At 40.9% G+C, this 26,950-nt stretch overlaps 2 protein-coding genes and 2 non-coding genes across 5 annotated transcripts in view; 2 read left to right on the forward strand and 2 right to left on the reverse strand.

Annotated features, from left to right (window-relative positions):
- LOC106952539 (cilia- and flagella-associated protein 47) overlaps positions 1–22,159 on the reverse strand; it is a 35,219-nt gene extending 13,060 nt beyond the window's left edge. The window contains exons 1-55 of the mRNA XM_015040707.1: positions 21,874–22,159; positions 20,766–20,926; positions 20,560–20,675; positions 20,307–20,451; positions 20,006–20,090; positions 19,618–19,758; positions 19,349–19,518; positions 18,894–18,988; positions 17,819–18,048; positions 17,539–17,731; positions 17,272–17,473; positions 16,932–17,063; positions 16,600–16,765; positions 16,408–16,504; positions 16,105–16,321; positions 15,082–15,329; positions 14,859–14,992; positions 14,508–14,630; positions 14,197–14,328; positions 14,004–14,081; positions 13,685–13,832; positions 13,444–13,523; positions 13,017–13,203; positions 12,730–12,806; positions 12,397–12,586; positions 11,942–12,164; positions 11,335–11,452; positions 11,054–11,154; positions 10,879–10,979; positions 10,599–10,727; positions 10,172–10,388; positions 10,017–10,088; positions 9,788–9,925; positions 9,539–9,620; positions 9,339–9,434; positions 9,077–9,263; positions 8,606–8,703; positions 8,380–8,496; positions 7,605–7,739; positions 7,132–7,244; positions 6,249–6,399; positions 6,037–6,125; positions 5,790–5,876; positions 5,553–5,605; positions 5,148–5,284; positions 4,905–4,998; positions 4,598–4,818; positions 4,313–4,448; positions 3,268–3,395; positions 3,123–3,188; positions 2,845–2,988; positions 2,071–2,244; positions 1,812–1,923; positions 917–970; positions 704–801 (exon numbers count right to left, since the gene is read on the reverse strand). Of these exons, the coding sequence (XP_014896193.1) occupies positions 704–801; positions 917–970; positions 1,812–1,923; positions 2,071–2,244; positions 2,845–2,988; positions 3,123–3,188; positions 3,268–3,395; positions 4,313–4,448; positions 4,598–4,818; positions 4,905–4,998; positions 5,148–5,284; positions 5,553–5,605; positions 5,790–5,876; positions 6,037–6,125; positions 6,249–6,399; positions 7,132–7,244; positions 7,605–7,739; positions 8,380–8,496; positions 8,606–8,703; positions 9,077–9,263; positions 9,339–9,434; positions 9,539–9,620; positions 9,788–9,925; positions 10,017–10,088; positions 10,172–10,388; positions 10,599–10,727; positions 10,879–10,979; positions 11,054–11,154; positions 11,335–11,452; positions 11,942–12,164; positions 12,397–12,586; positions 12,730–12,806; positions 13,017–13,203; positions 13,444–13,523; positions 13,685–13,832; positions 14,004–14,081; positions 14,197–14,328; positions 14,508–14,630; positions 14,859–14,992; positions 15,082–15,329; positions 16,105–16,321; positions 16,408–16,504; positions 16,600–16,765; positions 16,932–17,063; positions 17,272–17,473; positions 17,539–17,731; positions 17,819–18,048; positions 18,894–18,988; positions 19,349–19,518; positions 19,618–19,758; positions 20,006–20,090; positions 20,307–20,451; positions 20,560–20,675; positions 20,766–20,926; positions 21,874–22,017 (7,362 nt within the window). The 5' untranslated portion in view covers positions 22,018–22,159. The remainder of the gene's footprint in view (positions 1–703; positions 802–916; positions 971–1,811; positions 1,924–2,070; positions 2,245–2,844; positions 2,989–3,122; positions 3,189–3,267; positions 3,396–4,312; positions 4,449–4,597; positions 4,819–4,904; positions 4,999–5,147; positions 5,285–5,552; positions 5,606–5,789; positions 5,877–6,036; positions 6,126–6,248; positions 6,400–7,131; positions 7,245–7,604; positions 7,740–8,379; positions 8,497–8,605; positions 8,704–9,076; positions 9,264–9,338; positions 9,435–9,538; positions 9,621–9,787; positions 9,926–10,016; positions 10,089–10,171; positions 10,389–10,598; positions 10,728–10,878; positions 10,980–11,053; positions 11,155–11,334; positions 11,453–11,941; positions 12,165–12,396; positions 12,587–12,729; positions 12,807–13,016; positions 13,204–13,443; positions 13,524–13,684; positions 13,833–14,003; positions 14,082–14,196; positions 14,329–14,507; positions 14,631–14,858; positions 14,993–15,081; positions 15,330–16,104; positions 16,322–16,407; positions 16,505–16,599; positions 16,766–16,931; positions 17,064–17,271; positions 17,474–17,538; positions 17,732–17,818; positions 18,049–18,893; positions 18,989–19,348; positions 19,519–19,617; positions 19,759–20,005; positions 20,091–20,306; positions 20,452–20,559; positions 20,676–20,765; positions 20,927–21,873) is intronic.
- On the forward strand, positions 2,486–2,556 carry trnag-gcc (transfer RNA glycine (anticodon GCC)). Its single transcript has one exon. It is a non-coding gene; the product is annotated as a tRNA-Gly (tRNA).
- On the forward strand, positions 19,050–19,121 carry trnad-guc (transfer RNA aspartic acid (anticodon GUC)). The gene has a single exon. It is a non-coding gene; the product is annotated as a tRNA-Asp (tRNA).
- Positions 22,160–22,894: 735 nt separating the features above from the next.
- nufip1 (nuclear FMR1 interacting protein 1) lies at positions 22,895–26,653 on the reverse strand. Of its 2 annotated transcripts, none has more exons than XM_015040708.1 (10): positions 26,273–26,653; positions 26,032–26,114; positions 25,464–25,568; positions 25,325–25,387; positions 25,175–25,251; positions 25,000–25,092; positions 24,506–24,669; positions 24,277–24,435; positions 23,942–24,189; positions 22,895–23,443 (listed from the first exon to the last, which is right to left on the reverse strand). In XM_015040708.1, exons 1-10 carry the CDS (start codon positions 26,502–26,504, stop codon positions 23,021–23,023), a joined length of 1,647 nt encoding a protein of 548 aa, XP_014896194.1. In that variant the 5' UTR covers positions 26,505–26,653; the 3' UTR covers positions 22,895–23,020. The 2 variants fall into 2 exon arrangements, with proteins under 2 accessions (XP_014896194.1, XP_014896195.1); XM_015040709.1 differs by having other exon boundaries at positions 24,277–24,399; positions 26,273–26,651.
- Between the last annotated feature and the right edge of the window lie 297 nt (positions 26,654–26,950).

The following is a 26,950-nucleotide window of genomic DNA, read 5'->3' on the forward strand; positions in this document are numbered from 1 at the left end:
GCGGGCCACATGTGGCCCGCGGGCCTTGAGTTTGACACATGTGCCCTATTGTAATCTGTTTTATTACAAGCCATTATTGTCATAAATAATAAATACAACCATTTCAATACTAGCTATTGCTAACTTTGTTGTGATTAGTAATTGTTAGCTATTTAATCTAAGCTACTTTTCTCATTACAAATTAAACTACATTACTAGCTATATAACTTAGCTTAGCTGTTATTGCCTTCACTGTTATTATTAGCCATACCAGGGTTTCCCCCAGTGTATTATAAGCCTGGCGGGCCACCAGGCTTTACTTGTGCCCCCATCAGGCTAAGTATTGCTTATTTAGTTAAGTTTTTGTCAAGTGATATTTTGAAACTTCCTGTCAACTTTAAACATTTTTAACTGAAAAACACAGCAGAGCACTGGATGAATGACTGTCCTGGCACCCCAACTACTGAGCTTAGCAAGTTTTCTGGGGGAAAACTTTGCATACTTTTAACAAATACTAGCAAGGTCATAAGCCATTATTTGAGTTTACTAGCAATTGTTACCTATCTCACAATTAGCCCTAGTTATATTAGGAAATTCACAATTAGCTATTTTCTAGAAATTCAAAAATATTCAAATCTATTACAACATTTGTTGTTAGCTTTTATAAGCTTTTGTTGGTTTTTGTATCTGCTTCTTAGCAGATAGGTATGTTATTAGTTCTTACCTGAGCAACACACTGTACATCAATGACCTTGATTGGTGCTTCTGGTTTACAATTTACCACAAGTGAAAAAATAACTATGTAGTTTCCAATTGAATTTCCTGAAGACAAAAAAATGTACTTGTTTAAGGTCAAGTTTATTGCTTATATAAAGGTCTAAATTGATCTAAATAAAGCACTTTGAATCTATAATAACATAGTTAACTCTGACATTACCTTTGTTGTTCTCTCTCTCATCCATGTCACCATGTTCAACAAATGATACTGAGCCTGTAAGAAACATCAAACATGTTGTCAGCTTTCTTTCTTTTTTTCTTACTTTAAGATTAAATGATTTTAATTTCAGTTCAACTTAAGGATGAAAAGAAGAGGCCAAAACATTTTAACACAATGGAAAAGTCACAGAAATGTCTAATAACAAGTGTGGAAACAGACAAGGTTCGGTTGAAAACTGGTTAAGATCCAGAGGTAAAGAATAAGAGAGGTGAGCAGAACCTAAGTAAACAAGCATTTAAAAGGTGATTGTAAATCTGCACACCTTTTTAAATTAACATATTGTGGAATCACCTTTTGGTTTAGTTTTGGCATTTAGTCTTTTTTGGTAGGAGTTAATCTGAGAAGTTCGGGGGGAAACATACTTACATATAAAGCTTTTTTTTTATAACTTAAATGCTAAATATTTTTTGCACAGTTTTGGGTTAATTGCTGCTCTTTCAACAAATTGCCTTTTTTTAGTTTATGTACTCCAGTTAACAATTAATTGATTACTAAATTAGCTAACGGTTATTTCAGCAATCGATTAATCACGATTAATACAAATAATCGTTTCGGTTCTGGTCTGGACAAGACAATTCAGTCCACTAGGTGGTGTTGTTTGTCCAATTTCATAGTGACAGACTGAACTGACATGCTTCACTCCTTTATTATTTTTTACAAATATAAAAGTTACAAATAGCTATGCTGCCTTATTATCACTGTTAATGTTAATAATAACAAATGTGTAAAAAGCTGTATTTACAGCCAACCTATTAGAGGATAAAACATAGCATAAAAGGTGAACATGAAGATGTTTTACTCTAATATATCACACAGCAGAGGAAAAAAATATAACCTGTGTATTCTCCTCGTTTCCAAGGGGACACAGCCAGGGTGTACGGAGAGCCTTGTCCAGGGTTAATCTCTAGGGAAGGGCTACCACTCAGAATCGGCAGGTCTGTCACTGCCTACACATAAAGAGCATTAAATGATTTAAAAAAAAAAAAACGTTCTTACATACAACAATATTATATATTGCAGCTTGTCGTTGTAGCGCGACAAGAAGTTCAACTTTAGTGTAAAACAGCAGCAGTATGTGCAGAGGTGGTCTGTACCCTGAGAGTGAGGGTTTTCTGAGTGTAGTTGGGGATGTCCAGCTCAGCGTATGTGGTCTTCCCCACTGGGCAAGACAACACGATATGATCCAGCGGCAGGGGGGGCTCTCCCACTCTTCTGAGGGTAAACATGTGTTCCGTGCCGTCAAACTCATTGTGTAAGCACAGCCTGCCCTGTGGGGGGAGGGGTGAAAAAACAAAAACAGCGTGAGCAACAGGAAGCAGTCTGAGCAGCAGTCACACAAGAATACGACACAGAACATGACATATTTTAGGATTGTGGTATAAAATTTAAGAATAGGTGGTTGTGGGCACTTTGTTAGAGATTATAGTCGTCACATATCTGTGAAGTATGAACCATGAGTCTGCTGTCTGTGTGGCTTTTCAGCTCCTCCTCTACAGCATGAGAATGTGAGCATTGGTGGTTCAGTGGTAGAATTCTCGCCTGCCACGCGGGAGGCCCGGGTTCGATTCCCGGCCAATGCAACCTTTTCTGTTTTTCTCACCCACACCCCTGTTAGGAGGGCAAGTAATGTTTATAGATAAGCTCCAACAGGCAGGAAAACATATAATGGCCACATGTGAAGGTTTTGCTTATTTTCTGCAGAGGAAAGGAATTTTCAGGGCAGAGCTCACTTAATTACAGCTGTTTCTATTATGAAAGAAATGATTTCACGCCCCTCCTGTTAGCACTGTGGCGCTTGCTGTTGTGAACGTGATGACGTAAGGCATTGATTACAAATCAATCAACAAGAAAAGCCATGAAAGGGTTACCGTAGCAATGCACTGGGAGGTGGGAAGAACAGTGAGCGGGTAGATCTGTTTTGTTCCTGCGGGCACATCTATGAAGTCTGGGCCTGAGAATCCTTCGCCGCACACTTTAGCTTGCACACTCCAGTTCTGAAGAGTCTCGTTGAGCTGCAGCAAAGATGCAAATTTGGTTTGTTGTTTGTTCCTTGGGAACTTTGACTTTATTTTCAATTTTATCTTAAAAACAAAAAAACACAATATAGAGCAAAACAAATACGGGTGAATTTCTTCCTGCTTCTCACCAAAGGTATGTGCTGTGTGACTGACTGCAGAGCTGGTGAACTGAAGTCCAAGTGAGTTGCATTTTCCTGTGATATAATATCACGAATCTGATTAGGACTGAATCAAATGAAATGCCATGGGTTCCTGAAATCGGCCTGTGAATACCCGCTGAGTGACGAATGCCTTGAGCTGGTACACTCTGGTATCAAAACAGGATGTTAGCACCACGTTGCAGGTAAGCTCCCCCACTGAGTGTGCCTGGAAACGCAGTGGGACGTCCACACAGTCACACACTGTTGACATTTCAGAAAAAAAAAATAGTATTAAAAAATAAAGTCTCATCAATCTTATCTAAAATAAAAAAAGGGGCTAAAAGAATTCCTCTGAGATTTGTACTTGTCTATATAACGGCAATTATTGGGATATTCTGTACAGCAAAGGGACAACAGGAATAAGATCACCTTCAGGTCAAACTAATCAGAAAACGCTGGTTGCCATCTTAAAGCAGCCATCAACGATTAGACAGGAAATCTGAAGCTTAAGGGAAGAACACGCAGCAGAAGGTCTGGGCTGGAGCTAAAACCAATTATAGGAACAATGTCTATGGAGCTAATTAAGATATTAAGTGATTAAAAAGAAAAGGTATCAAGATAAACATCCCCTGTTGGTTGTTTCATTGTAAGAGCTGCCACTCATTCCTTCTATTCATTCACATTCAGTCGACCCTTTGAAACCGCTTCAAGATGGCTCCCATGTTTAAATAAAGTGTAGGACAAATAAAATGTAACATAATAAAGGAGAGGAATTTTGCTTTTAGCTTATCGATTGACTGTAAAATTAAAACTGGAACTATAAAAATAAATTCCCTTAATGGAAACAAGGCACTTTGGAAAAAAACATTTTTCGCTCTAGGATGATTCTTTAATAATAATGGATAAACTATTATTAAAAACAATAATTTTTAATAGCTTTGGTAAGCTATCCCATGGCAAGCTAACTGTAGCACCGCACTTTCAGCTCAAGTCACGTCAAATAAACGGTTATTTACACGCAGTCCACTAGGGGGCGCCTGTGGACCACCAGTAGTTCAGGAACCACAGTTTGAGAAAGACCGGTTTAGGGTAATATGCTATTCTGGTTTCTTCTGGTGGCATGTTTTGATACCCAAGTGGACAACTGACTCGCAGATGTAATGCGTGTGTGTGTGTACCTGTTGAAGTGTCCGATTGTACATTTATGCCTTCTTTTACAGGTATGGTAACAGTCTTGGGAAGATCGAAGCAATGCGGCAAAGAAACTTCCACTTTGTACTGTAACGCTTCATTGTAGTAAATACTATCTAGGACCTGATTCAAAGAGAATAAGAGCAAAAGTGAAACATGGATGACATCAATAACCCATAGCAGAAGCCTCTTCTTTTTAAGTGTGTGTGTGTGTGTGTGTGTGTGCGTGTGTGTGTGTGTGTGTGTGTGTGTGTGTGTGCGTGTTTGTGTACCAAACACTTGAGGAGCTTCTTTGTGGCAGTGGTTGCTCTCATTGTACAGCTGCGCAAAGAGCGCATCAGGATCCGCCTCTTGCGTTCGTTAGCGTCAATGCAGTGCTGAGCCCAGACAGTTAGAGCGTCCTCCAAAGGCTTGTTAACCAGAGGCACCTGCAGCACCTCCTCGCAAACTTCTCCAACCTTACATTGAAAGCTTAGGAAAGGCTCGCCCGTGTCTGTTGCGGGAGCAACAAAGAACACGTAAAGAAGATGAAGAATAAGAACGTTACGGCTTGCAATGTGAGGAATCCTGAGGACTCACCAGACTTTCCGGGAATTAAAGTCAGCCTTGCGGGAAGAGGGGAAGGAAGCGGGATTTCTGATGTAGCCTTCACAATGTACACCATGTCTCCCACCTAAAGCGGACGTCGAGGTGATTCAGGAAAAAAGAAACTGCGGCATACAAACGGTACAAAATCTAAAAATATTTATGAAACTTTCGCCGATGACATTTGAAACAACAGTTTCAGTAAAACATGTTTTTAAAAAGTAAATGAATTCAGACCTGAGGGGAGAGCAGCAGCACAGAGCAGTATTTGGTTCCTACAAAGAAGGGCAAGTAGAGGATCTCCAGATTGCCTGGCTGGCCTGGCTCCAGATAAACACTCCTCTCTTTACACAGGAACTCAATGGCTTCACCGTCTGTGCAGGCCAGCAGAGTACAAGAGAAAAGTGCTGGATCAATACATAGACTGCTTTAGTGAATGAGGTACAAAATCTTATTCCTGTGGTAATCAGTTGAACAAACAGCACATCATTTCAACAACGGTTATTTACCATGACTTGCTATACATATGTATGGTTTTTGGTGTTAAATGTTTCCGTTTTTATTTGCTTGGCCTCCGCTGTGCATAAAGCAACAGTTTACAGGATCGTACTTATGTTGTGGAGTATTTCTTTTCTCGCTTACCTTCAAACTGATCTTCACCAATCGTATCGGAAGTCGCGCCCTTCTCCTTCTCACTGAACAAGCAATGAAGAAAGAAAACAAGCTAATCAACGCAGATTAACTACACATCCTTCATATTAACATCTGAAGGTTGTTATTCTTGAACTTTAAATCGGTGTGTGTTTTGCACCAATCTTGATGTGAGGCTATCAGGTGCTTGGTTTTAGTTCTCTGGAAAGTATTAGCAGTGCTCCTCACCTGTCATTGGGTGACTTTTGTTGAGAAGGCATGTCTTTTTTGTTTTCCGGCCCAAAAGGGTTTAAGGAGGTCTCCACCAGGACCACCCTAAAAAAACAAAACACGCATCATTTTATTCCGGAAAACTTTGCTTTGCAGTAATTTGAATCCAGTACTTTGTGGGTTATATCTCAATTACCACGCGTGCAAATTGCCACTGTCATATTTGGGTGGTTGCCTGTTGTTCAGGTCGTCTTCAGTTATTTACCTGAAACAAGCTTTTTTGTTGAAATTGTTGGTCAGTGGCATATTTATCACTTTGAGTTGGTAACACGGGGAAGTCAAGTGGACTGAATTCTGGAAAGTAGAAAGTCAGTCAGGCGAAGAAATAAAAAATTTTAAAAATAAGGTAACGACTGCCACGCGACTACCAGATGCAGATTGAAAGTCTTTCCCCTATCTGTGACGAATCCTACTCACTGTCAGCATGATTTGAGTGACACACGTCTTAAGGTTGAAGGCGAGCGTGGCGCAGCGGAGGCCGAAAGCAGACCTGGCGATGAGCAGAAGAACCGCCTCCAGGGGGCGCAGGAAGCAGCACCTGAACTGGACGGTCACCTCGGTGTCTGACCTGCAAACACACCGACATCTGGTATTATTTCATTTCTAGAGGTTAAAAAACAACAACAACAACAAAAACAAACAGGCTTTTATAGCTCTCTAATGTTATTATTCAAGCTCCACTTTTCTGGGACTTTTTGAAGAGTCAGCAGAATCATCAGAGTGGCTTTGCTCTTTGACACAGTTCTCTTCCCAGAAATGCTGGAGCTTCACAAGTGGGGCGAGGGGCTATTTTTATAGCAAGCTCTCAGGAGTGAAACTGCTCGAACTTAATGAGCTGCATTACAGTTCCTGGACTCTGCGCTGAGTAAAGAGAGGTGCAGCATAATTCAGCGGGATCAGAAACAAGTTATTTTCGGAAACACAGCTTTGGGTTTTTAACAAATTTATTTGCCAAGAAGTGGTTCATGCTGATTTAATAAGCATGCAGAGCATCCCTAATTATGACAGAGTGCTTTACTTTAAAGGAATCATGGCTAAAAAATAATGTGCTTGCCATTATCTTTTGTGTAGTGTTTGGAAAAACACAAGAAATTGAAAAAAAAAAATTTTTTTTACTACTACTTTTTTACTTTAAATATTTTTGTAACATACGAAAATAAATAGGAAAATGTGTTTGGATCTTGTTTTAGACACAAGGATTACAAAGTAAAGTGAGTTTTACATTGTAAGCTGATGTCCAAATATTTTGTCACGTTTTACAGCTGTTTTGTACTGCAGGGGTGTCGTACTGCAGACGTACTCCGCGGGAACGGTGATCACAGAGCTACCGGGGACGGAGAACAGATGGGCGTCTTCTCCTAAAAGGAGGACCTTGTATCTGAGCGGCTTGGAGGAGGGGTTTCTCAGGCGCACCTGCGGTTCACAGAGAGCAGTTTGGAAAAACAAGACTCGCAGTTTTTTTTGGTTTATTTTGCTGCTGTCAAAAAAAAAAATTCAGTCTCTATTTCTACAATCCAGTTACAGTGTGTGTGTGTGTGTGTGTAGGTGTGTGTGTGTGTGTGTGTGTGTTTGCATGTGTAACATTATCTAAGTTATTACCTCAGCCATTTTCTGTCTCCTCTGTGCTCACATTAATTTAACTTACAAGGATTTTGTTGTATCACAGAACTAAGTGTGCGTGTGTTACGGGGTTGTAACAGTGTGTGTGTGTGGTTGTGTGTGTGCGTGTGTGTGTGTGTGTTACGGGGTGGTAACAGTGTGTGTGTGCTTTACCTGCTTGCTGAATGTGCTGTGCAGACATCCTGACAGAGTAAGGGTCTTTGTTGGCATGTAGTGAGGAAGAGTCTCGTACAGGTGAACACACAGAAATAACGTCTGCACCGGGTTAATCTCACACAGCTCGGTCGACTAAACACACCGCAGACAAAAACATAAAAAGGATTAAAAACATTTTTGTGTTAAAAATCTTAAGATAATATCTCAGTTCTCCTCGAAATATGGGCTGGTGTAATGATTTCATTTCTTTTCACTTTCCGTTACTTAACCAGGTTTAAATATTTCTCTGTGTTGCAACAGCTGTGTGCCGAGAAGCGTGGGAAGAGTTTATTCTCTCCGCAGCTTAATAACAAAATCCATTTCCAGGCTTAAACAGCCTGTTTGGTGTTTCATTTGTTTGGGTTTAATATCAATAAAGGCAGATGGAGCAGTTTGTTTTTGTTGCTTTGTGAAAGTGCAGTCTTATTTTTATTGCTTTGCTATTTTTGAAAATATCCGATAATAAAAAAAATATATATATTTTTCCGACAATAGAAAGGAGGCGGCAAATTGAAACAAATATTGCATATTTAAATTTTTATACATTAATAGGGGAATACAAAAAATATATTTTCTAAAACTTAACAATTGACATGATTAGGTGGTGAATTAAAATATTTGTGATGTAGATAAACTTCTCTTTGTTTGCCCACTTATCAAGAGTTGATTGCTTGACAGTCGTCCAAGAGCTACGATTCTATGAAGTATGAAACCGTTGGCTGTTGTTCTTTACCTTTATGTTTAAGCTGAGACCAAGTAAAATTAAAGCCTGAGTCACAACAATGCTATTGTGAAGGATCTGTGCCACGTTGCAGGGTGTGGTGTACATCCTCTGGAAGTGGCTTCTTATCTGTAGTAATTAGGAACGCGACAAGTAAATCTAACCAAACTGAACAGGGCAAACTCAGTTTTAGGCACATTCCATACAGTAGAAACAGAATTGTATATTAAACACATACCAGATAAGGGCAGTGAGCCGCAATCAGTGCACCAAGCACCAGACCATCTGAGAAGTCCAAATCAAAATTAACGATCCAGCGCGATGATGGGACACGACCTGAGAAGTCATAGTAATACGAGAAATATTTATTTTCGACAGACAGACAATCCAAAAAGAGACACAAACAGGTAGAGATTTATTTTGTCATGAGAGCTTTAGCGACATGTTTAGCCTTCCCATGGCCTTAGGGCTGTCCCGTCAGACTGCCAATTCCCAAAACCACACACACACACACAAAACACATGAAAGCGCACATGGAGACAGCGCGACTGCGCATAGAGGAAAAAAATACTAAGATTACTAAGTATACTAAGAAACTGCTTAAGGCCTAATTGTCCATATTTGTACAGTTTTATGTGGCACAGCAACAAAGTAGGTTTACCTATACCTGCACATAATTTTCAATGGCGGCTTAAGGCATAAACCCTACCTGCTTCCCACACTATCTTCCTCATCTTCTGGTAGTTCATGTTAAGCCATGACAGCAAGTGAAGCTCCCGTAGTGAGTAGATGGTGCTGGTCAGAGGATGGGAGCCATCAAGGAGGGCATCCTCTGTGTCCCTGGGGCACAAAGGTTCATGGAGGGTGTCCTCTGGCACACGACTCAACACCAGAACCTGACATATGGGCAGTGATGTTCAATAAAGGTACTTGGCAACCGATGTGCATGGAATATCAGAACGACATATAACCTTGTAGATCTGAATGAGCACATCAGTCCATGAGCGTTTGCTCAGAGACCAAAAGTCAAAAAAGCTACAATCCAAGTATTTCTCTGAGTCTTTTTCCTGAGAAACACAAACATAGACTTACAATAGGGTCAACGTTCAACAAATCAGGATAGAGAACTGTACTGCGGTAAAGGTTTGTTTATGTGCAGGTATGTCGATACCTGCAAGGAGCACCAGTGCTTAAACTCCGCGATGTCCAGCAGATACTCAGGCTTGATGTGACAAAGACAGGCTCCCTGCACTCTGAAGACATGATTTTACCATTTGATTAAACGAGGCTGTACAGGGGCTGCGGTGAATGCACCCTCAGTGGTATAGCAAAATTTTGAAATTATTTCCATGGCAGGAAACCTTTGAATAAGATATAAGATAAACAGGAACAAGCTCATTTGTGTATTTGTTGAGCCTACCTGAGAAATTCCAGAATAGCTTCATTCTGTTGTAGCACCTGAATAGTGCGCTGGTGTATGTCTTTTGAAAATGTTTGGCACATAGGGATACCAGGTATCATTCTGCCGGTCAAATGCTCAAGCATATCCACTACAGACCTATAGTGCAAAAAATGTGTAGGTTTTTTGAGACTTCAGAAGCAAGCACAGCCAAACAACTGGAATAATACTTTAAATCATTCCTACCCACCTTGTATCTTTATTTTGGGTGACACTAAACGCTCGCCCATTGGAGTCACTTGTTTGAACTACGAACACAACTCTGAACGGGGACAACAAGGGAAACGCTACAGCAGATGGCTTTCAAAACAATCAGTTTTGAGGGATTATGTGTTCAAATGTTACCTTCTGAAACTGTGAGGTATACACATGGGGTTTGTTCCACAGGGCCATCCATAGAGGCTAAACCACTTCTCTACAGTCAGTAATACTTTCTGGTAAAATTTTGTTTCTTCTGACTTGGCAACAGGGAATTTTGGGATAGAAAGACTGGCAGGGGTGTCACTTTTAGCAGAGTGATTCTCAGCTTGTTCGTCCATACTCTGACAATATGACAAGGAATCTGAAAAGAGAAGATGACACTTTAGTAATAAATGAAACTGGTCATTCAGGGCCAGTTTTTAGTATTATTTATCCTAATTTATTATTATTTGATGTGATCTCTTCATGTTTTTTGTTTCGCCGGGGCATGGCGAGAAACGATTTTGATTCATTGACTTTGACTTTTTACCGTAGCTGAATCCCTCACAGTCACACAGAAGTCATCTCTGACCTGAGGTGTTACAGTACGCTGAGCTGTTGTGGTCAAACGACGACGACGACGAGGATGACGACGTGATCGGGCCAGACGAAGGACTTGGTGTGTTATAGTTCAGGAGAACAGCCTCCACAGACGTGGCTCCTTCATGAAATATTTCAAATCAGAAGCAAAAAAAAAAAAAATATCCAAACAGATTCTAGTTTCATTTATTTCACCCCGCCTTCAGATAACTAAGGCAGCACATTAACTCATTTTTTCCCCCTGTGTTTATATAGCTCTCTCAGTGCAGTACCTGTTTGCAAAACTACATGTTGACTGGGGTGGTGTATCGCCAAGCAGGGCCAGTTTGTTAGGAGACAGTTCTCAGCAACTGCACAGACCTTAATCTTGAATCTGAAGAAGAAAACGTTGCAGGAAGAGATTGAAGATTTCTAAAACCAAACTAAACTGCAGAAAAACAAGGTTACTTGTTTTTCATGTGGTCACAGAAGGTGATGGCTGTGCACAACGACACCGGGTCATCAGAGGAGAACGACACTTCACACAGGAGAGAGACAACTTTGGTTCCCTGCAGGGTGGAAGACAGCAGATTAAAACAAATTTAGCAGAAGCATTTCCAAATCTGTATCTCAGTGCAATTGCTAACAAAACTGAACTGCAAATAACACCAAAATTGTGTTGTTGTTTTTTTGTTGTTGTTGTTTTGATGTGGCCTGCTGTTACGATTAGGGTGACTCCAGACTTTTACCTCGGTGATGTTCTGGACATGGATACGGTTTCCATCAGGAAAGCTGACAGAAATAGGCCGGATCTTAGTTCCATCCTTGGTTTCCACCTCTTCGCATTCCGCTGATATGGTTGTTCCGCTACAAATGAAAAACAGCCGACAACTCATGTGGATGTGGAGTCTTCCTCCTGAACGTTTTCACATTCTGACAATTTACAACCACAAACTTCAATAGAATTCAGTTTCCTGACATTGAAACATGGTGGTGGCAGAGGCATATGTGTTTAAGGGTCAGGTGTAAAATGTTATGGTTTCTATTTACAGTATATTTATTATTTTGAATCCTCTGCCATAAACAAAATCAGCATGTCGATTAGGCTGCTGCTTTCCGACGTAAGGAAACCCACCATGACAGCAGATGAATGCGGGCCTGATTGATTTCAATAAAGCAAATACTCTGAGATGAATACGTGACTGTGGCTTCGTTTCCTCTGTTATAATTTAGCCCAGAAGGCTTAGCACAGATGGCTTATTGCCACCAATTAGAAAATGCAATAAAAATCCATCTTCATTATTGCCTTGCTTACAAACAAACATGGCAGCTTTAGGCGTATCTTTGTGAACTAACCATGGATAGCCAGCAGTGTGCAAGGTTAGCTTGGTTTCTGTGCCCTTTGACAGCGGCACAGGGGTGAAGAGGATCTGACGGGGGCAGAAGACGATACTGGGGCGACTGAGGACAATGACGACTGACAGCTTTCTATAAGGATGCTGTTCTTCGCTACTTTCTCTTCCTTCCTCTCCCTGCCCTCCCAAATACAGTGGAATGGACACTTTGGTTATTCTTTCTCCTGGGGGTAAAAAACAAAACAAAATTAGAACAGAAGTCAAGGATCGGAATGTTGCAGCTTTAAATACAATGCCTAGCATTCGCTTTCTGCTTTCTAACAGAAGTTGCGTGCTGTGCTGTATCGTCCATCCACCTGGGAGTGACAACAGCACAGATGTGCCATTTAAAGCTTCAAATGGATTTAGATGGAGAAACACTCATTCTAGAGGATATGGCTGCTAATGACACTGCACCATTTCTCGTGGCCTCAGGGTTGATGGTGACTGCCAAGCACACGGACTGGCCAGGCCTGAGAAAGCCGAATGCTGGAGCCACCGCGCACAGCTCTGCTGCGGCGCCGAGGTCAAACCGCCAACGGATGCCTTCTCCTTCGACAGCTTTCCAGCAGATGCTCTGTTCACCCTGAGCTTTCAGCTCAACGATCTGTCGAGGCACGGAGGAGAGCGGGACGGTAAATTAGGCGAGCCGTGAAAGCGTTCCTGCATTTGTCATGAGGTGGTGACACGTGTTAAACAGGGTGCTTTGAAATGCAAAAGAGGAGAGGGGAAGATAATGGGAGCATATACCTGAGGGAATGTAGGAGAATGTGACACAACGACAAACTGTAGCCGAGTGGAGGACATTTCCACTGGGGCAAACAGAGCTATGTAGGAAAGGGAAATAGACAGGATTATATATATGTAATTATATACTTTAAATTCTGAAACCCCTGTCATTAACAAAGTTATAAACTATCACAACACAACAGAAAGATTGCTACAACTTTGTTGAAATTGGATGCTCCAACAACGAACTCTTTAAATCTGGTTTTGGATTGGAAAACGCAGGCCAACGTCCGCTTCGGTGAGCCCACCTGTGGCTTCTACCAACATTGACTGCTGTTCGTCTGTGGCCAAAGTGGTCGACGTCGTCATAGTCTTCCTGCTGTCAGGTGTCAGTAGCAGAGTAGCAGAAGAGGACGAGGTGAAGAAAGAGGGCAACGAAGTCGGCCATTTAACTCCGTTGACCATTACTGGCAGCACGAAGTCATAGCTGATCACCTAAAGGAGAGAGCATACGTTGTCTTTACCCTCCTTCTACTACCCGTATAGTTGTAGTTAGTGGTGAATTTTAACAGAGACCCACGCAAGACATTTACTTAAAACAATAGTGTCTTGCACGTTTTGTCAGTTTTGTGATAGACGAACAAAAAGTAGAGTAGAATTATTCCAAAGTGGCAACATCTTTTTGATGTGTCATGAATCTCAAAACATTCAGAAAGGTGTTTAAGCAAATCTTACCTGGGTGGGAGAAAAGACAAGGAAGCATTCCTCTGTCTGACCACTACCAACCTCCACCACAGCTACTCGCTGGTCCTTTTCTGTTCACCGAAAAAAGACACAGAAACAACCAGATAAGAAAAACAAAACAAAACAAACAAACAGTGGCTTAGCTCTTCCCATGACCATATATATATATTGGGTACAACATCACTAGCATAGTAGCATTTATCAAATGAGATACTTTAGAGTGCATACGTACTTGTAGAGGGCGAGCGGCCTTTGACTGAGAACTCTTTGTATTTTGACAGATCAAAAGTGACTTGGGAAAGAGCAGCAGAGTGGTTTGTTATGGAGAAAGGAATCCTCTGTTGAGATCCAGTGTGGACTCCACAGAACTGGAAATACAACTGAAAAAAAGGGGGAAAAACACACACACACACACACACACACATTATTTAGCACAAGTTGGTGCTGCAAGTCAATCTTACAGTTGGAGGTCAGTAAATCGGATTATCAACAAAAAATGATCTTATTTCAGAATTGAGGCCACACCAAACATTTCATCCCATAATACTCACCTTGCTGAAAGTTACATTTGGAGGCTCTACTGATCCTCCAATTCTTAGCTTGATGGACTTCATGTTCTTCATCGCTATCTGAAAACGACACACACACACACACACACAAACACACACACACACACACACACAAAAAGGTTTTAAAAAATGTCAAAATGGACATTAAAAAAAGAGCACCGTTTGTTTCTCTCACCTCAATCTTGGTATCAAATTTAAAGACACAGTCTGGGTTGAACTGAATGCGAATCATGGCCTGACCTCTGCTTGGTACAACGCCTAAAGACGGACTCACCACCATGCCGGGCAGAGGGCAAAGGTCTACAACCTGCCTCAAACAAGGACACCAACATAGAATCTTCAGTTAGTCGGCAGCCATTGCAAAGTGATGTCATGCAGTCGGAGCCGAGATGCATGCAGGTCAACGGATAGAGTACACGTCTTCTAGCATTAAAATATAGATTATGATTGGCTTAAAAGTTCTGCACACAGTGCAGGATTGGACACCTCAAAATAGGCGTGGTTCTGTCCAGAGTTGTGCAGGACAGTGGATCTGACGGATGTCATGTTGAGAGGTACGGATGTGAAAAGGATTCTCTTTTCTGCCAGCTCCACAGTAGTGGGTCCAACCTGAGAGGAAGAATGACATCTTAACAGTTTGCTAATAAGTCTTAATGCATTCTGGCACAACCGGCTCTAGAGAACATTTATTGCGTTGGTATGTGGCCCAAAATGAAAATGAGTTCGACACCCTGCATCATGCTTAAGCACCATGTTATGTTTGATGTTTCTTCAATGCTGTAACTCAAATCGGAGCCCAGAAAGAAAAAAAAAGTACTTCATGTTAGCGAGACAAACCTTAGCAACACAGTGCAAGCGGTGTTGGCAGGTTCCCTCTTGGACAAACAGGTCAAAGTCTCCCTCGGTAGGGGAATTAAAACCAGGATGCCAATTTATCTCGCAGTCTATTTCCATGTGTGGCTCCACCACACCTGGACAAACAGAGAGCAGACTGTATGAAACAATACTTACATATCAGGAAACCCCAAAAAAAAAAAAGAAAAAAAAAAGTGGGCTGCACCTGTAGCTGGGCGGATAGAGTACAACAGCAGGCCGCTCTCTGGGATAACTGGCTTCCAGGTGAATTCTGCTACACAGTTGGACATGTTTCGAAGGGTCACTATGCCTCTGTACTCTGACCCTGCGAGCAGCACTGGGTTGGGGGTGAGCACCAGCAGGTTGCTGGACAGCTCCAGAGTCAAGGGGACCACCTCAGCTAGGATTAGGATCTGACCAGGATGCTGCTGGTTGATGGTGTAGCTCAAGGAGCTGGAGAAATGAAAATACAGTCACTGTGATTTGCAGAAGTACTCTCACACACCTCAAACCCGCCCACATTTTTGGAATTTCTCCCAACTACAAACCTCAAGGGATTTCACTGAGATTTCATGTGAAAGACTGATCCAAAGTGAGGCTGGGCGATTTTAAATAGATTTTATTGATCAAATTTTAGATTTAATTTGAGCATCTCACAAACGCACTCCTCGGGGTTTCCACGGTTTGCGGTGATGTCGAGACGCCCCAGGCGGCCATCTTGTTTGACAGCTTCTGTTTATTTGGACTTTGAATTTAGGTCAACTTTACGATGGAATATTAGGGCCAGGCATAGATCGTGACATTTTTAATTCCGAGAATAAAAATCACAGTTTTACAAGAATACAGCTGTAGCAATATGAGAATAAAGTCATACGACAGTACAGTCAAAATAATTCAAGAATAAAGCATTACAATTAGAATTAAGTCATAATATTAAGAGAATGAAGGAATAATTTTATGAAAACTCCAGCATGAAAAATAAAAAATTAAACAAGGAATGTTGAGCCTCTTGTGAAGTTATTACTTTGGTATCAATTTTACAGACAAGCTAAGACTTAAATTCGAACACAACAGAATCAAATTGTTATCAGTAGCAGGACTTTGAAACGATTGAGTGTATTTGGAAGACAGAGTCACACGCACTGAGCTGGTAACATTCGACCGTGATGATCCTAGAAGTTTTGGGGGGTTTTTTTCAATCCATTGTCTGAAAAGAAAAAGAACTAGCCTTTTGAAGTGGCCAAGCACCGTGCTCTGAAACGTCAGCGGCACGATGCTGTGGAAGAAGGGAGGCAAGACTTGGGACAGCATTGAGGAGCCCTGCAGCTCAACGCAGTCCACCTCCAGCTCAACCCAGATGTGCACCGGCAGGCGATTGACGAGATGCACGTTCGTAGCGCACACTGAATGCAGAGCCACTCTGCCGAAGTTCACCGATGAGGGAGCTGTTTGAAAAGAGGGACATTTTACTAATATTGCTTAGACACATTAATTTCTGCTCTGTCGATGGTTTGGAAAAATAAAATCCTACTTATGTCGACGTGGTAGAACTCCAAAGGATTCAGAGTCCTCCTACAGTCTGCCACCTGCTGCCTGGTAGATGGAACTGTATTCACTGCTTCGAAAATCTGCAAAGAGTGCATGAGAAAATGTAAACAAAACGCACATACATAAAAGAAAGATATAACTGAATTAGATATCACTGAGTCACTTTGTATCTAACCTGATTGTCCCCGCTGTTTGTAATTTCATAAAAGTGTTTTGAACTGTAACTAGGGTTCACGTCTGAGTTCTTGGTGCTGTTCAGGTTTGTGATGCTGAACTCAGGAGGAACTAGTCCATTATGTGTATCAATCTCAAGGACGTCATCATCCCCGGTCTGTGGCTGCCTAAAAACAAATCACATAATCAAGTTGAATTGTGTGGCTCTACAGTAGAAACTGAGTAAATAAAAATGTTCTCTTCAAATTTAAAGAATACGTGTTTTCCTCGAAGGAAAACTAAAATGTAAACTGTAGAGTTTGCAAAGCAAACCTCTCCCCGGTCTTCGCATACCGTCTTTGATGAAGTTGTTTGATAAAGTTCATGTAAATCTGCTGGTTGCGCTGTCTCAGCTCTTCCTCTTCCTTAGTGAAAGCATAGGTGGGGTCCACGTAGTTGTGGCGTCGCACTCCGGTAAAAATGGTCCTAAACAATGTCAAAACAACAAAAAAAAAAGAAAACATCGGTAAAACACAGAAAACACACACACTAAAAACATCCAAAATGTATTTTTCTCCCTTGCTGTAAGAGTTCCTTTTAAAAAGTTTTTGCCTTTCCAAACTCAAAGTTCCAGAAACCACAGGTTATAAAAGGTTTGATACAGTTTCCAGAAGTGTGGCTCATTCATCTCTACCTGTATTGTGCGTGTGGTGATACTGGTCTGATGCTCGCGGGGCGATCGTTGGGGAAAGCCAGGAACTCGTCTATATCTGTGACTGGGCGCATCTCCCTGCTATGCTTGTGTAGCTTTGCGGCGGCAATACGGCCCAACATGCTGCAGTGATCCAACTCTTTCAACCGGACGCAGGGCCATAACCCAATGGGACACTTTAGAGCTGCAGCGACACAGGAGGTCATTTCTGTTTCTGCAACACAATCGTCATTAGTGTGTAACACTCACCAGAATGGAGTTTTGGTTGTGGGGGTATCCTCACACTGTCACATATTGCAGATAGGTGGAGCAATATTGTGTGGAAGCAGCCGACTTCGTTGGAGCTGCCGTCTTTCTGAGACGCAACCCAACCTAGGACTTCTACCTTCTGACGCACATGGAAGGTTCCCTGCTGCCGTGCATTAAAAGTCAAAACTACATCCTGGAGAATATGGGGGTGAGGGGGAAGCTCCTCTGTTAAAACTGCGGGGGTTTATAAAGCACCACCTAAAGCTGCCGACCGTCTCACCTGGTACTGCCCAGGGGCAATGGTTCCCGTTGGTGGATGGGCAGTAAAGTGTGCTAACTTGCGAAAGCGGAATCTGATTGGAAGTTGAGGGCAGTGGTTCTGGAGCACGCACAGAAGATCTGAATGCCGGCCCATTGCACAGTGGGAGAAATCAAACGTGTCAGAGGGTGAGGGAACCAGAGCCACGGGTATTCCAGAACCGGTTACTGCCACCTCCACGCTGCTGTCAACTAAATTAAAACAATAAGCTTCATTAAGGCAATCAGTCCTCATTTGTTCTGATCCTCTTTAATTTTTGGAATATACTAGGAATGCATTTTAACATTCGGTCTGTAGAGAAATCTGTGCTCTGTTCAGACATTAAGATGGTATATTGATACTTCTTACAGATTTGACAAAACTTTCCAGTATCACAACAACCGTATCAACATGCTAGTAAAAGCCATTAACATTAGCTTTGTAACTAAAGTTAGCGTCTTAGCTAATTTTGATATAAAAGCAAAGCTTAACATACCAAATGGAGTGAGTCAGTTTGAGCCAACATGAGAGTGGTAGCCTACATGTCATTGACAGCATTTTAGCTAAATATAACATTTTAGCTCATTTGGGTTAGACAGTTTACATTACTGGATGGAGTAACACAATATTAGTCAACATGCTAGCATGCTACTGACATAATTTTAGTTAACGTTAGCATTTTAGATCATTTTAGCTCAAGCGCTATTATTTACGTATGGTAGAGAGTAAGACAAAGTTTGTTAACATGCCAGGAATACCCCTCATGATAGTGACATAATTGTAGCTAACCTGTAGATAATTTTAGTATAAAAGTAAACCTTAAGATACTGCATGGTACAAGTCAATGTTATAGAACACAGGGATTTTAGCAAACTTTAGCATTTTAGTTAACTTTAGTTTATACACCCCTTTATTAGATGGAACATGTAACTATTAGTCAACATGATGGGCTTTGAAACTCAAACTTGAGGCCCACAGAACCTAACTTGGCAGCATAATAGCCCTTTTTAGTCCAGTCCTCAATAACAATTTCAGCACCGTTTTCCTGTGGGAGTACCTGTAGGTTGAGTGAAGCCATGTTTGCAGCTCACAATATCAAACAGGAGAAACAGACAGTAGTCCTGTCGCCCAGGTGAAGTACTACGCCACCCCCTGTCAAGCAGAGCACAAGGAAACTGTGAAATACAGATACGGATTTCTTGTTGCTACCAGCTCCTCGTTAGTATAGTGGTGAGTATCCCCGCCTGTCACGCGGGAGACCGGGGTTCGATTCCCCGACGGGGAGTAGCATTTATTTTTCTTAAATTATTATTTTTTTCATTATTATGCTTTCTTATCCCTTTGATGCTTTTAAAGTAGGTCAATCCTGATTAACGTACATGCATTGCCTTGAATTAATATTATCAATCTACTGATACTATAAACTAAAACTAATACTATATGAGCTAACACAAAATCTTTCCTTTACATAAATTTCCAACAAGTCTTTGTAGTGTTTTAGGACAAATGTACCTCCTGGGTTTGGGACTGAATCGTACTGCCACTGTGGTAGTGTTATAAGGACTCAGTCGACCATGTGCAGGCACACACTCCAAGACCTGGAAAGCAGAATGCCTGGTTGAGCTGCAGTTCTTCATTCTCTCCAGCAGGGTGGTGCCTGTGCTCTTCTGAAGGTCTGTTCCCTGCAAACACAGTAGGAACACTGAGTAAGATAATGATTTTGGTCTCCTTCTGCACTCCCTCGCCCCCTTGCAAAATAGAGACGTTGTTTTCAAACTCACTGCCTCAATACCAGCAGTTTTATCCATCAGCAGGCAGACCCAGTCACAAGAAATGGGAGAGTTATTTCTTAGTAGCACTTTCTTCTCGCTGAAGGCCCCAAAGTAGACAGGTCCAAACCACAAACAGGGAAGGGGGAAGCCCTACAACATGTTCAAGCAATTAAAACAGAAATGTTAATAATAATAATAATAATAATAATAATAATAATAATAATAATAATAATAATTTTAAGATTTACAGCTTACAGTGTCTTAGAAAAGAATTTAAACTACATACATTTTTCCTGCGGTCACATTTTGATGTAAAAATCACCACACCACATCTAGCATTTTGTATTTTGCATGTAACACCGTCATTCTATCTATGTGTGACTTTGAATCAATGTACCTGCACGTCAGAAACCTCAAGATGCTGCTCCACCACTTCAGCCTGGATCCTGAGAACAACATCTGGACAATCCTGGAGCATCACCCTCAGGAAGAAATATGCCAAGATCACAGTTGTCATTATCCAGTTTGAGTAGAGACCGAAATACCATTTCAGCAGACAAAAATGTCTAATAGATAGTTAATTATAGAAGCTACATTACTTAATTTTTTTAAATAAATGACCTTCTAAATAGTTTCTGATTCTTGTAATACATGCTAAATATTCACAGTAATGACGGTTGGTGGTTTTAATAACATACAGAGCCTCTTCAGCAATAAGCCCAGGTCTGTCCACACGCAGTTCTGCTGTCAACCACAAGGTGGTGCCAGCTTCTATGATTCCGTGTGACGGCAAGAACTTGAGGGAGAACGATTCACTCCTTTCATACTTCACTTTGAATCGACCTTCAGCAGTAACACACACACACACACACATACACAAATGTATACAGCCTGGATGACTATCATAGTGCCATATAATATCACCTGTCAAATAACAAACACCTGACTTACCAGGTGTTGATCCGTTGTTGAGAATTGGATGCATTTTGTTGACCACTTGACTGCCGGCGACAAGGCATCCAAAGTCTAGCAATGAGTCCATGATGAAAGAGGGAAACCTGGGAAGTCTGCAGTCAGAGACGCAGCATTACTAGCACCGAAAACACAATTGACAAGTGTGGCTGAAAACAGCTTTTCCAACTTAGAGAACTTCGTACCCTGTTACTGGAACTTCGAGGATCTCCTCCTCGTCTATACATATCCGAATGGAGTCTTTGACCTCCTCCTTCTCAGTGACTGGAGAGAACTCCAGGGTGCCTCTAATACAAAATCCCGGTGGCAAAAACCAAGGTCGACCCAATCTGATTAATTTAAAGATCTTTAGGGAAAGAGAAGTCAAAGAGAAAACTATACCATTAGGCGCAGATGGGTTGAAAGTGGTGCCACACCACTGGAACATTTTCAAATCTTTGCCTTTACAACCACAGACCTAAACACTGTATATAACATTGCATACAATGCCATATACACTATGTACACATTGTATACATTGCATACAATGTATGCAAAACTTTTTGCATTTACTAAAACTAGATTTTAGTTATGGCATGCTAAAATGTAGTAATTAAAAAAGTACTTTTCGAAAGCTCTCATTGTTTGCTCAGTGGTTGCGAAACGACGACTTAACTGGACTGTTTCTTTCTCGTTTGTTTTAGTAAAAAAAAAGTTTATATTAAATAACGTCCGAAAACTCTTCATATTTTTTTTATTGTTTTAACAGCAAATTTCATAAATATGCAAAAAATATAACCCAGTTAATACAATAAATGTGCGTCTATATCCGTAGTAGCATAGTTGGCCGTTTTGTAACTCATGAAATTGATCAGCTTTGAAAGAAACCCGCGGACAAACCCATATGGGACCCATATATCAGCCCTCCTTTCCCCCACATGGGGCCCACCTAGGCATGCTGGCAGGGAAAAATGCGGTTAATCACATTTAATTCAATATTTAATAAAGAGAACTTTTTCGCATGGCGCTGGGTTGGGCAATGTTTGTAAATGCATACTTTAAAACTACTTTTTGCATTTACTTAAGTTATGTTTGATACATCAAGCCAATAATAATAACAACAATTTGTTACAAAGAAACGTCTGAAGCGGCAAATACTTCGAGAAGCTTTTCTATTCGATGTAAGCTAGCGAACTCCGTCATTTTGTTGTAATTGGCTAGTTAATTAATTAGTAACAATACGCATATTTGGTAAATGCAACATTTATTAATTCATAACCACATTTCATTCCCAAATACCTGTAAATACGTTACCTTCAGCGCTGGCTTTTCAACAAATATCTTCCTGGATATTTTCCCAATATTTGTAATCGAGACTGCCTTCTTGTAAACTTCCCCAACTTTCATATCCTTGAATTCTAGAAACGGGGGTTCCACTCGAATACCCTTTGCAGCCATAATGAATGCCTCTGCAATTATAATGCAGCTAAAGTCACAAGAATAAAGTAATTGCTTTTATAGCCGCGGAACAATGGCGTACTTAATTCAGTTTGTCGTTCAGTTTGCCGTTAGTCAACTTCACCGTTGCTACCCAGACATGAATAGTGAGAGCTCAGGTGGTTTCTAGGATACTGCGCATGCTTGTTTTTTCCTCCTTGCCCAGCACAGGAGGGCGGAGCAGCCTCTGTCACTGCACTATTTCCAATGGCCTCTTGACTTGTTGAGTCGAGTTTTACTTAACAAACACTGTATATCAAGCATACACCAATTATAAACCAAATGTTGCCACATTGTATTAAAAAGTATTGCATCAAACACTACTTATGTCGTTCAAGGAAGACTGTGGAATCGGTACGAGCTACCTTAATTTAGTACTTCAGCTCCCAATCATTATAGCCTTTACTGACAGATTACTAAGGATTATAATTGTTCTTTCTCCGTTGTGAAATCGTGAAAGAAAAATTAAGTTTTCTCCGTAGCACACAGGGTCAAAGCCATTCATACACATTAAATACAGATGACCACAGCAGGCCAATAATAAAAAAAAAATGTTTGCATCATTATGCTGAGGATTTGTTTTTCTTAATACTAAAATATAATTTTAGATTCAGAATAGTTGGTAAAGTATTTTGGGTTCATTTCTATGTAATTAAGTAATGGAAGTTTGGTGAAAGTTATTCAGTTTGAAAAGTATGTTTGAAAGAAAAATGTCCAAAACCATCAAACTTTAAACCTACCATGAGTGTGAAACCGCTGGAGAGTTTGTTCTATAAAGTTGTTTCCCTGGACAATCATAATGGACTTTGTATACCCTGTTATAAAAATTCACAGTTGATCAATTTTGTAAGTAAACTTATTTATTCTACAACAAAATGAATAGTTCCACCTACAACAAAAAGCAACAAAATGACTCTCTTTACAAGAAAAATAATTATATACTTCAACCTAATGTCTTAAAAAATTATTTCAAAGAACAGCCATCCATTTCCCATATTTCATCATCATAGACATTAGATTTAGATATATTATTTGTGCTGGTGGGATATTGACCGCTGTGGGCCGTGGCAGTCTTTTCTTCAATACTTTGGACAGACTCTCTAGAACTTTCTTCAGTTCTTTCAGCAGATTCACTGCCTAAACCTTCAATATCTCTGCTGTCCGGGACAATTAGAGTTTCAAAATGTCTCTCATCGTGAACATTGGAGTCTGATCGGGACACGGGCTCTTCTTCAAGTTCACTGGTTGCAGAAACTGTCAGGTTTTCCTGATTTATCTCCTCTCGGTCCTGAGATCCGTTTTCCAGCCCGAAAAAGTGGTTGCGGACAACATATCGTACACACTGCAGCAGAACATTCCTCTCGTGGCGGATGTCTGGGGCCAGTAACTACACAGAGGGGAAAAAAAACAGTAATATGTGATAATGAATATTTTGATGGATGGGCAATGGAGCGAATTAGACTGAAAATGACATTTGTTTGAGACGTACCAATCATGTTTGTTCAGATCTACAACTTTGTAAAGCTATGACCTCCTAATGCCAATTTCAGCTAATTCCAATTTCTCTCCAAGAACTACAATTACAAGAGTTTTTACTACAACTTACTCTATTTTATTTGCCCTTAAACTTAGTAAGGGCTAATATACGTTACTATGGGGGTGATAGCCCTACAAGGGCAAATAGCGATTAGCCTTTTTAGTAAGGGCCACTGGCTAATATAAGATATTAAAAAGTTTTTAGCATCATATACTAGTCATTGTATATGATGCACCAACCAGCCAATCAGTAATAATGATGTTCAAAGTGAAACCTCTTTTTGACCAAACAGAAGATTTGTTGGTGCATCTCTTAAATTTATGCTAGTTTTATGTCACATGAAAATACCATTTCCAGTAAAGTCGCGCGGCGTGATTGAGGCGTGTCTCTGCGTCTTTGTCCCCTTCCTCCTCTCCTCCCTCCTCTTCCTCTTCTCTCATTCCACATGCCGGGGCCAGAGGTTGGTTGAGGAACTGTCCGAGTCTCGCTGGGCTTTTCCACATGTTTAGACTGACTGTCCTCGGAAGTTGGCGTCCTTTTGTTTAGCAGGGTCTCGTTTTCTCTGACAACTTCTTTGGCTCTCAGAGCGGGGACATCTACAGAAAACAAAGATCTGGTTAAACACAGAAGAACTACAGAAAGACACCGTCTAGAATTTGTCTGGAAGAAACCTAGAAGCGTACCTTCTGGCTCCTCGTCGCTTTCACTCATAGAACCGTAGTTGGCCAGTAATGACCCAAGGGCTGAGCTCATCTGTTTCGGGGCCACAACCAGGCCAGCCGTACTGGACTCCTCTTTGTCTGAATCTGGGAGGAAACCAGAAACGGAGCCAACATCTGTAACTAAAACTGTCATTAGTGGATTTACTTCTAAAAATTCACCATCAAACCATTAGCTTACTTATTTACTAACCTTGGTCAGTACTGGCCAGCACTCCCAGTGGATCTCCCCCCGTGGAAAGATGGTTGAGTGGTTTGGGGGTCTCTGCAGCAGTGCCGTTTAATGGGAGGGGCCCTCTGTTACCCCAACCACGACCTCGACCTCTGCCTCTGCCTCTTCCTCTGCCTCTCATGCGCCTGAGAACAAATATTAAAGTATATATATGCATTTTTACAGATCTAAAGTGTCTTACTTAAAACAATAAGAAAAAGAACTGGACTGTTACTCAGTGATTCCCAAAGAACAACATCCAAGTTATTGAGATCCTTGGCTAAGTTTCCAAGTTAGAGTTTTGATAATCTTTAAAAAATACTTATCATAACCAAGCCAAAGATGAAAGTCAACCTTTTTTTACTACTTGACACAAAAGTATCTCAAGAAAGTTTTTAAATTAGCCTCGAATTTTCCAAGAAAAGACAATTTGCAGTTTCCATCAGATATTAACAAAAGACGATGCCCATATTCACCCAAACTGAGTCGTTTCAAGAACGCCTCCGATCTGCTCCCGCACCTCCATGACTCTTTTCTTCCTCTCGATATTCTGAATTGTCGGGTAGTTTCTGCACATAAATCAAATCGGAATCCGGTTAGAGAACAGGAAATAAAGGTGGCAAAATATCTCAAAATCGCATGCGAACTAACTTGCGCCTCTCCTCTCTCCATTTAGCAATCTCTTCTGGAGTATCCAGCCTGATTCTTTTGGCCCCTGGTGCGTGGCTCTGTTTTTAGAACATATGTACACGTTAGAAAGAAGAAAACGTTAAGTGATGCTCAAAGACGTAGCCTACGCACGTTCTCCCAGTGAATGGCAACCAGCTTTACATGAGCCATGAAGTTGCAGTCAGGTACAGAACACTGTGGATGATATTTCATACAACGATCGGTTATGATTCGGATGTTATCCAGAAAGTGACCAGTGGCAGATAAATACCTTGACATGCTGCAAAACGTGTTCGTCGTATTTCTGCTGGTTCTTAAAGCCCCGGTCACAGGTGTCGCAGTAATGGGAAAACTCCGGCTCCTTCCTGTTTCTTTGCTGTGAATTCAACGAAAGATCCAAATAAAGAGAAAAGATGCTATTATGCTCGCAAAAGTACTCATATACGCTTTGGGCTTTTTACATATTTTTTGACGTCACAACCTAAAACTTTTTATTTTATGTGATGGAACAACAGATTTGTAAATATTTGTAAAGTGGAAGGACAAAACAGTTCATGAAATCTGAATCAGCAAAAGATTTTTTCTTTAGTGCAGAGGGCACCAAAATGCCTTCCAGTCCAAGGGGCCCAAATCCTTGTAAATCCGGGCCTGGATATCAGAGCAAGAAGGGCTGAAAACATTTAGAAAACCTTGTATCCTATTTATTTAAATGTAAGTATGACAAAATATCCATGTTTGGGTTTACGTAAGACCAAATGAGAAAAAGTTCAAAAAGTGATGGATGTTTTTTTTAAAGTCACTGAAGTGAATACAGATTTTTTTAAAAATAAACAAATAACCTTTTTGCCTTGATAGGGAGGTCTGTAGTTCTGTCTGCCACCGGGAGATCCAGCTTGACACCACTCACCGCCAAAATGCTGATCTGAGAAGAAATCCACGATCAGACAACTTTCATGCGAATCAATCCTAAAATGTTTACAAGTTAAAGAGGCAAACATTTGCTGTTATTAATAGGCCTACCAGATCATAGCTGGGGAACTGGACTCAAACGCTGAAATACAAACTGTATAATACACTTACTGAATTGTGGTTTAGGTCCATAGTAAGCAGGTCCATTCTCTTGGCCGTGATAGTAGCCGCCTTGGCCCCAGCTGGGCTCAAAGGGCGTTTGTCCCCAGCTCCACATGCTGGGGTGGAAGCTGCTGGAGCGGGGCTGCTGCTGCGGCTGCTGTATGAAGTTCGGTGGAGGACAGCTGAAGTTCGGTGGAGGACAGCTGAAGTCCGGGGGAGGGTAGCGTTCAGATTCACTCATTTCTGTCGGTCGGTCACTATTTATTTAACCGCTGTTGGTAATGTTTAGCAAAACTCTACTAAAACTTTTCCTCCGCGTACCCCTTCTGAGCGCACATGTTCTTTCTGGAGTTCGTCACTTCCGTGTCAACAGGAAAGACACTGTGCTACGTTCAAAGATGTCGGAAATCGAAACTCTATTGAAGCTTCTCGCGAAGCAATTCATGGACACAGACAAAAATAGTTTAATTTAATCAAGATTTCGAGTATGTTAACAAATTAAATTACAGTGTTTTTCGTCAGACGGTTACCAAAATACTAGTGTGATCATGCTTATGTGTGATTATGCATGCAATATATATATATAAAAAGCATATCCTTGTAAAAAAAAAAAAAAAAAAAAAAAAAAAAAAATTTTATTTTAAATATTAATAAATATAATATATTATTTTTTTTTATATATATTTT

The sequence above is a fragment of the Poecilia latipinna genome, unplaced genomic scaffold (assembly GCF_001443285.1).
Source record: "Poecilia latipinna isolate Pla-1442-1.1 unplaced genomic scaffold, P_latipinna-1.0 Scaffold523, whole genome shotgun sequence".
NCBI classification, from domain to species: Eukaryota; Metazoa; Chordata; class Actinopteri; order Cyprinodontiformes; family Poeciliidae; genus Poecilia; species Poecilia latipinna.

Excerpts from the sequence above, each read along its gene's own strand:
- nufip1 (XM_015040708.1), bottom strand. The coding sequence starts at position 26,504 with ATGAGTGAATCTGAACGCTACCCTCCCCCGGACTTCAGCTGTCCTCCA. Across the intron at positions 26,115-26,272 it reads TGGACCTAAACCACAATTCA|ATCAGCATTTTGGCGGTGAG; the intron begins GTAAGTGTATTA and ends ATTTCTTCTCAG. Across the intron at positions 25,093-25,174 it reads TGGAGAGAGGAGAGGCGCAA|AAACTACCCGACAATTCAGA; the intron begins GTTAGTTCGCAT and ends ATTTATGTGCAG.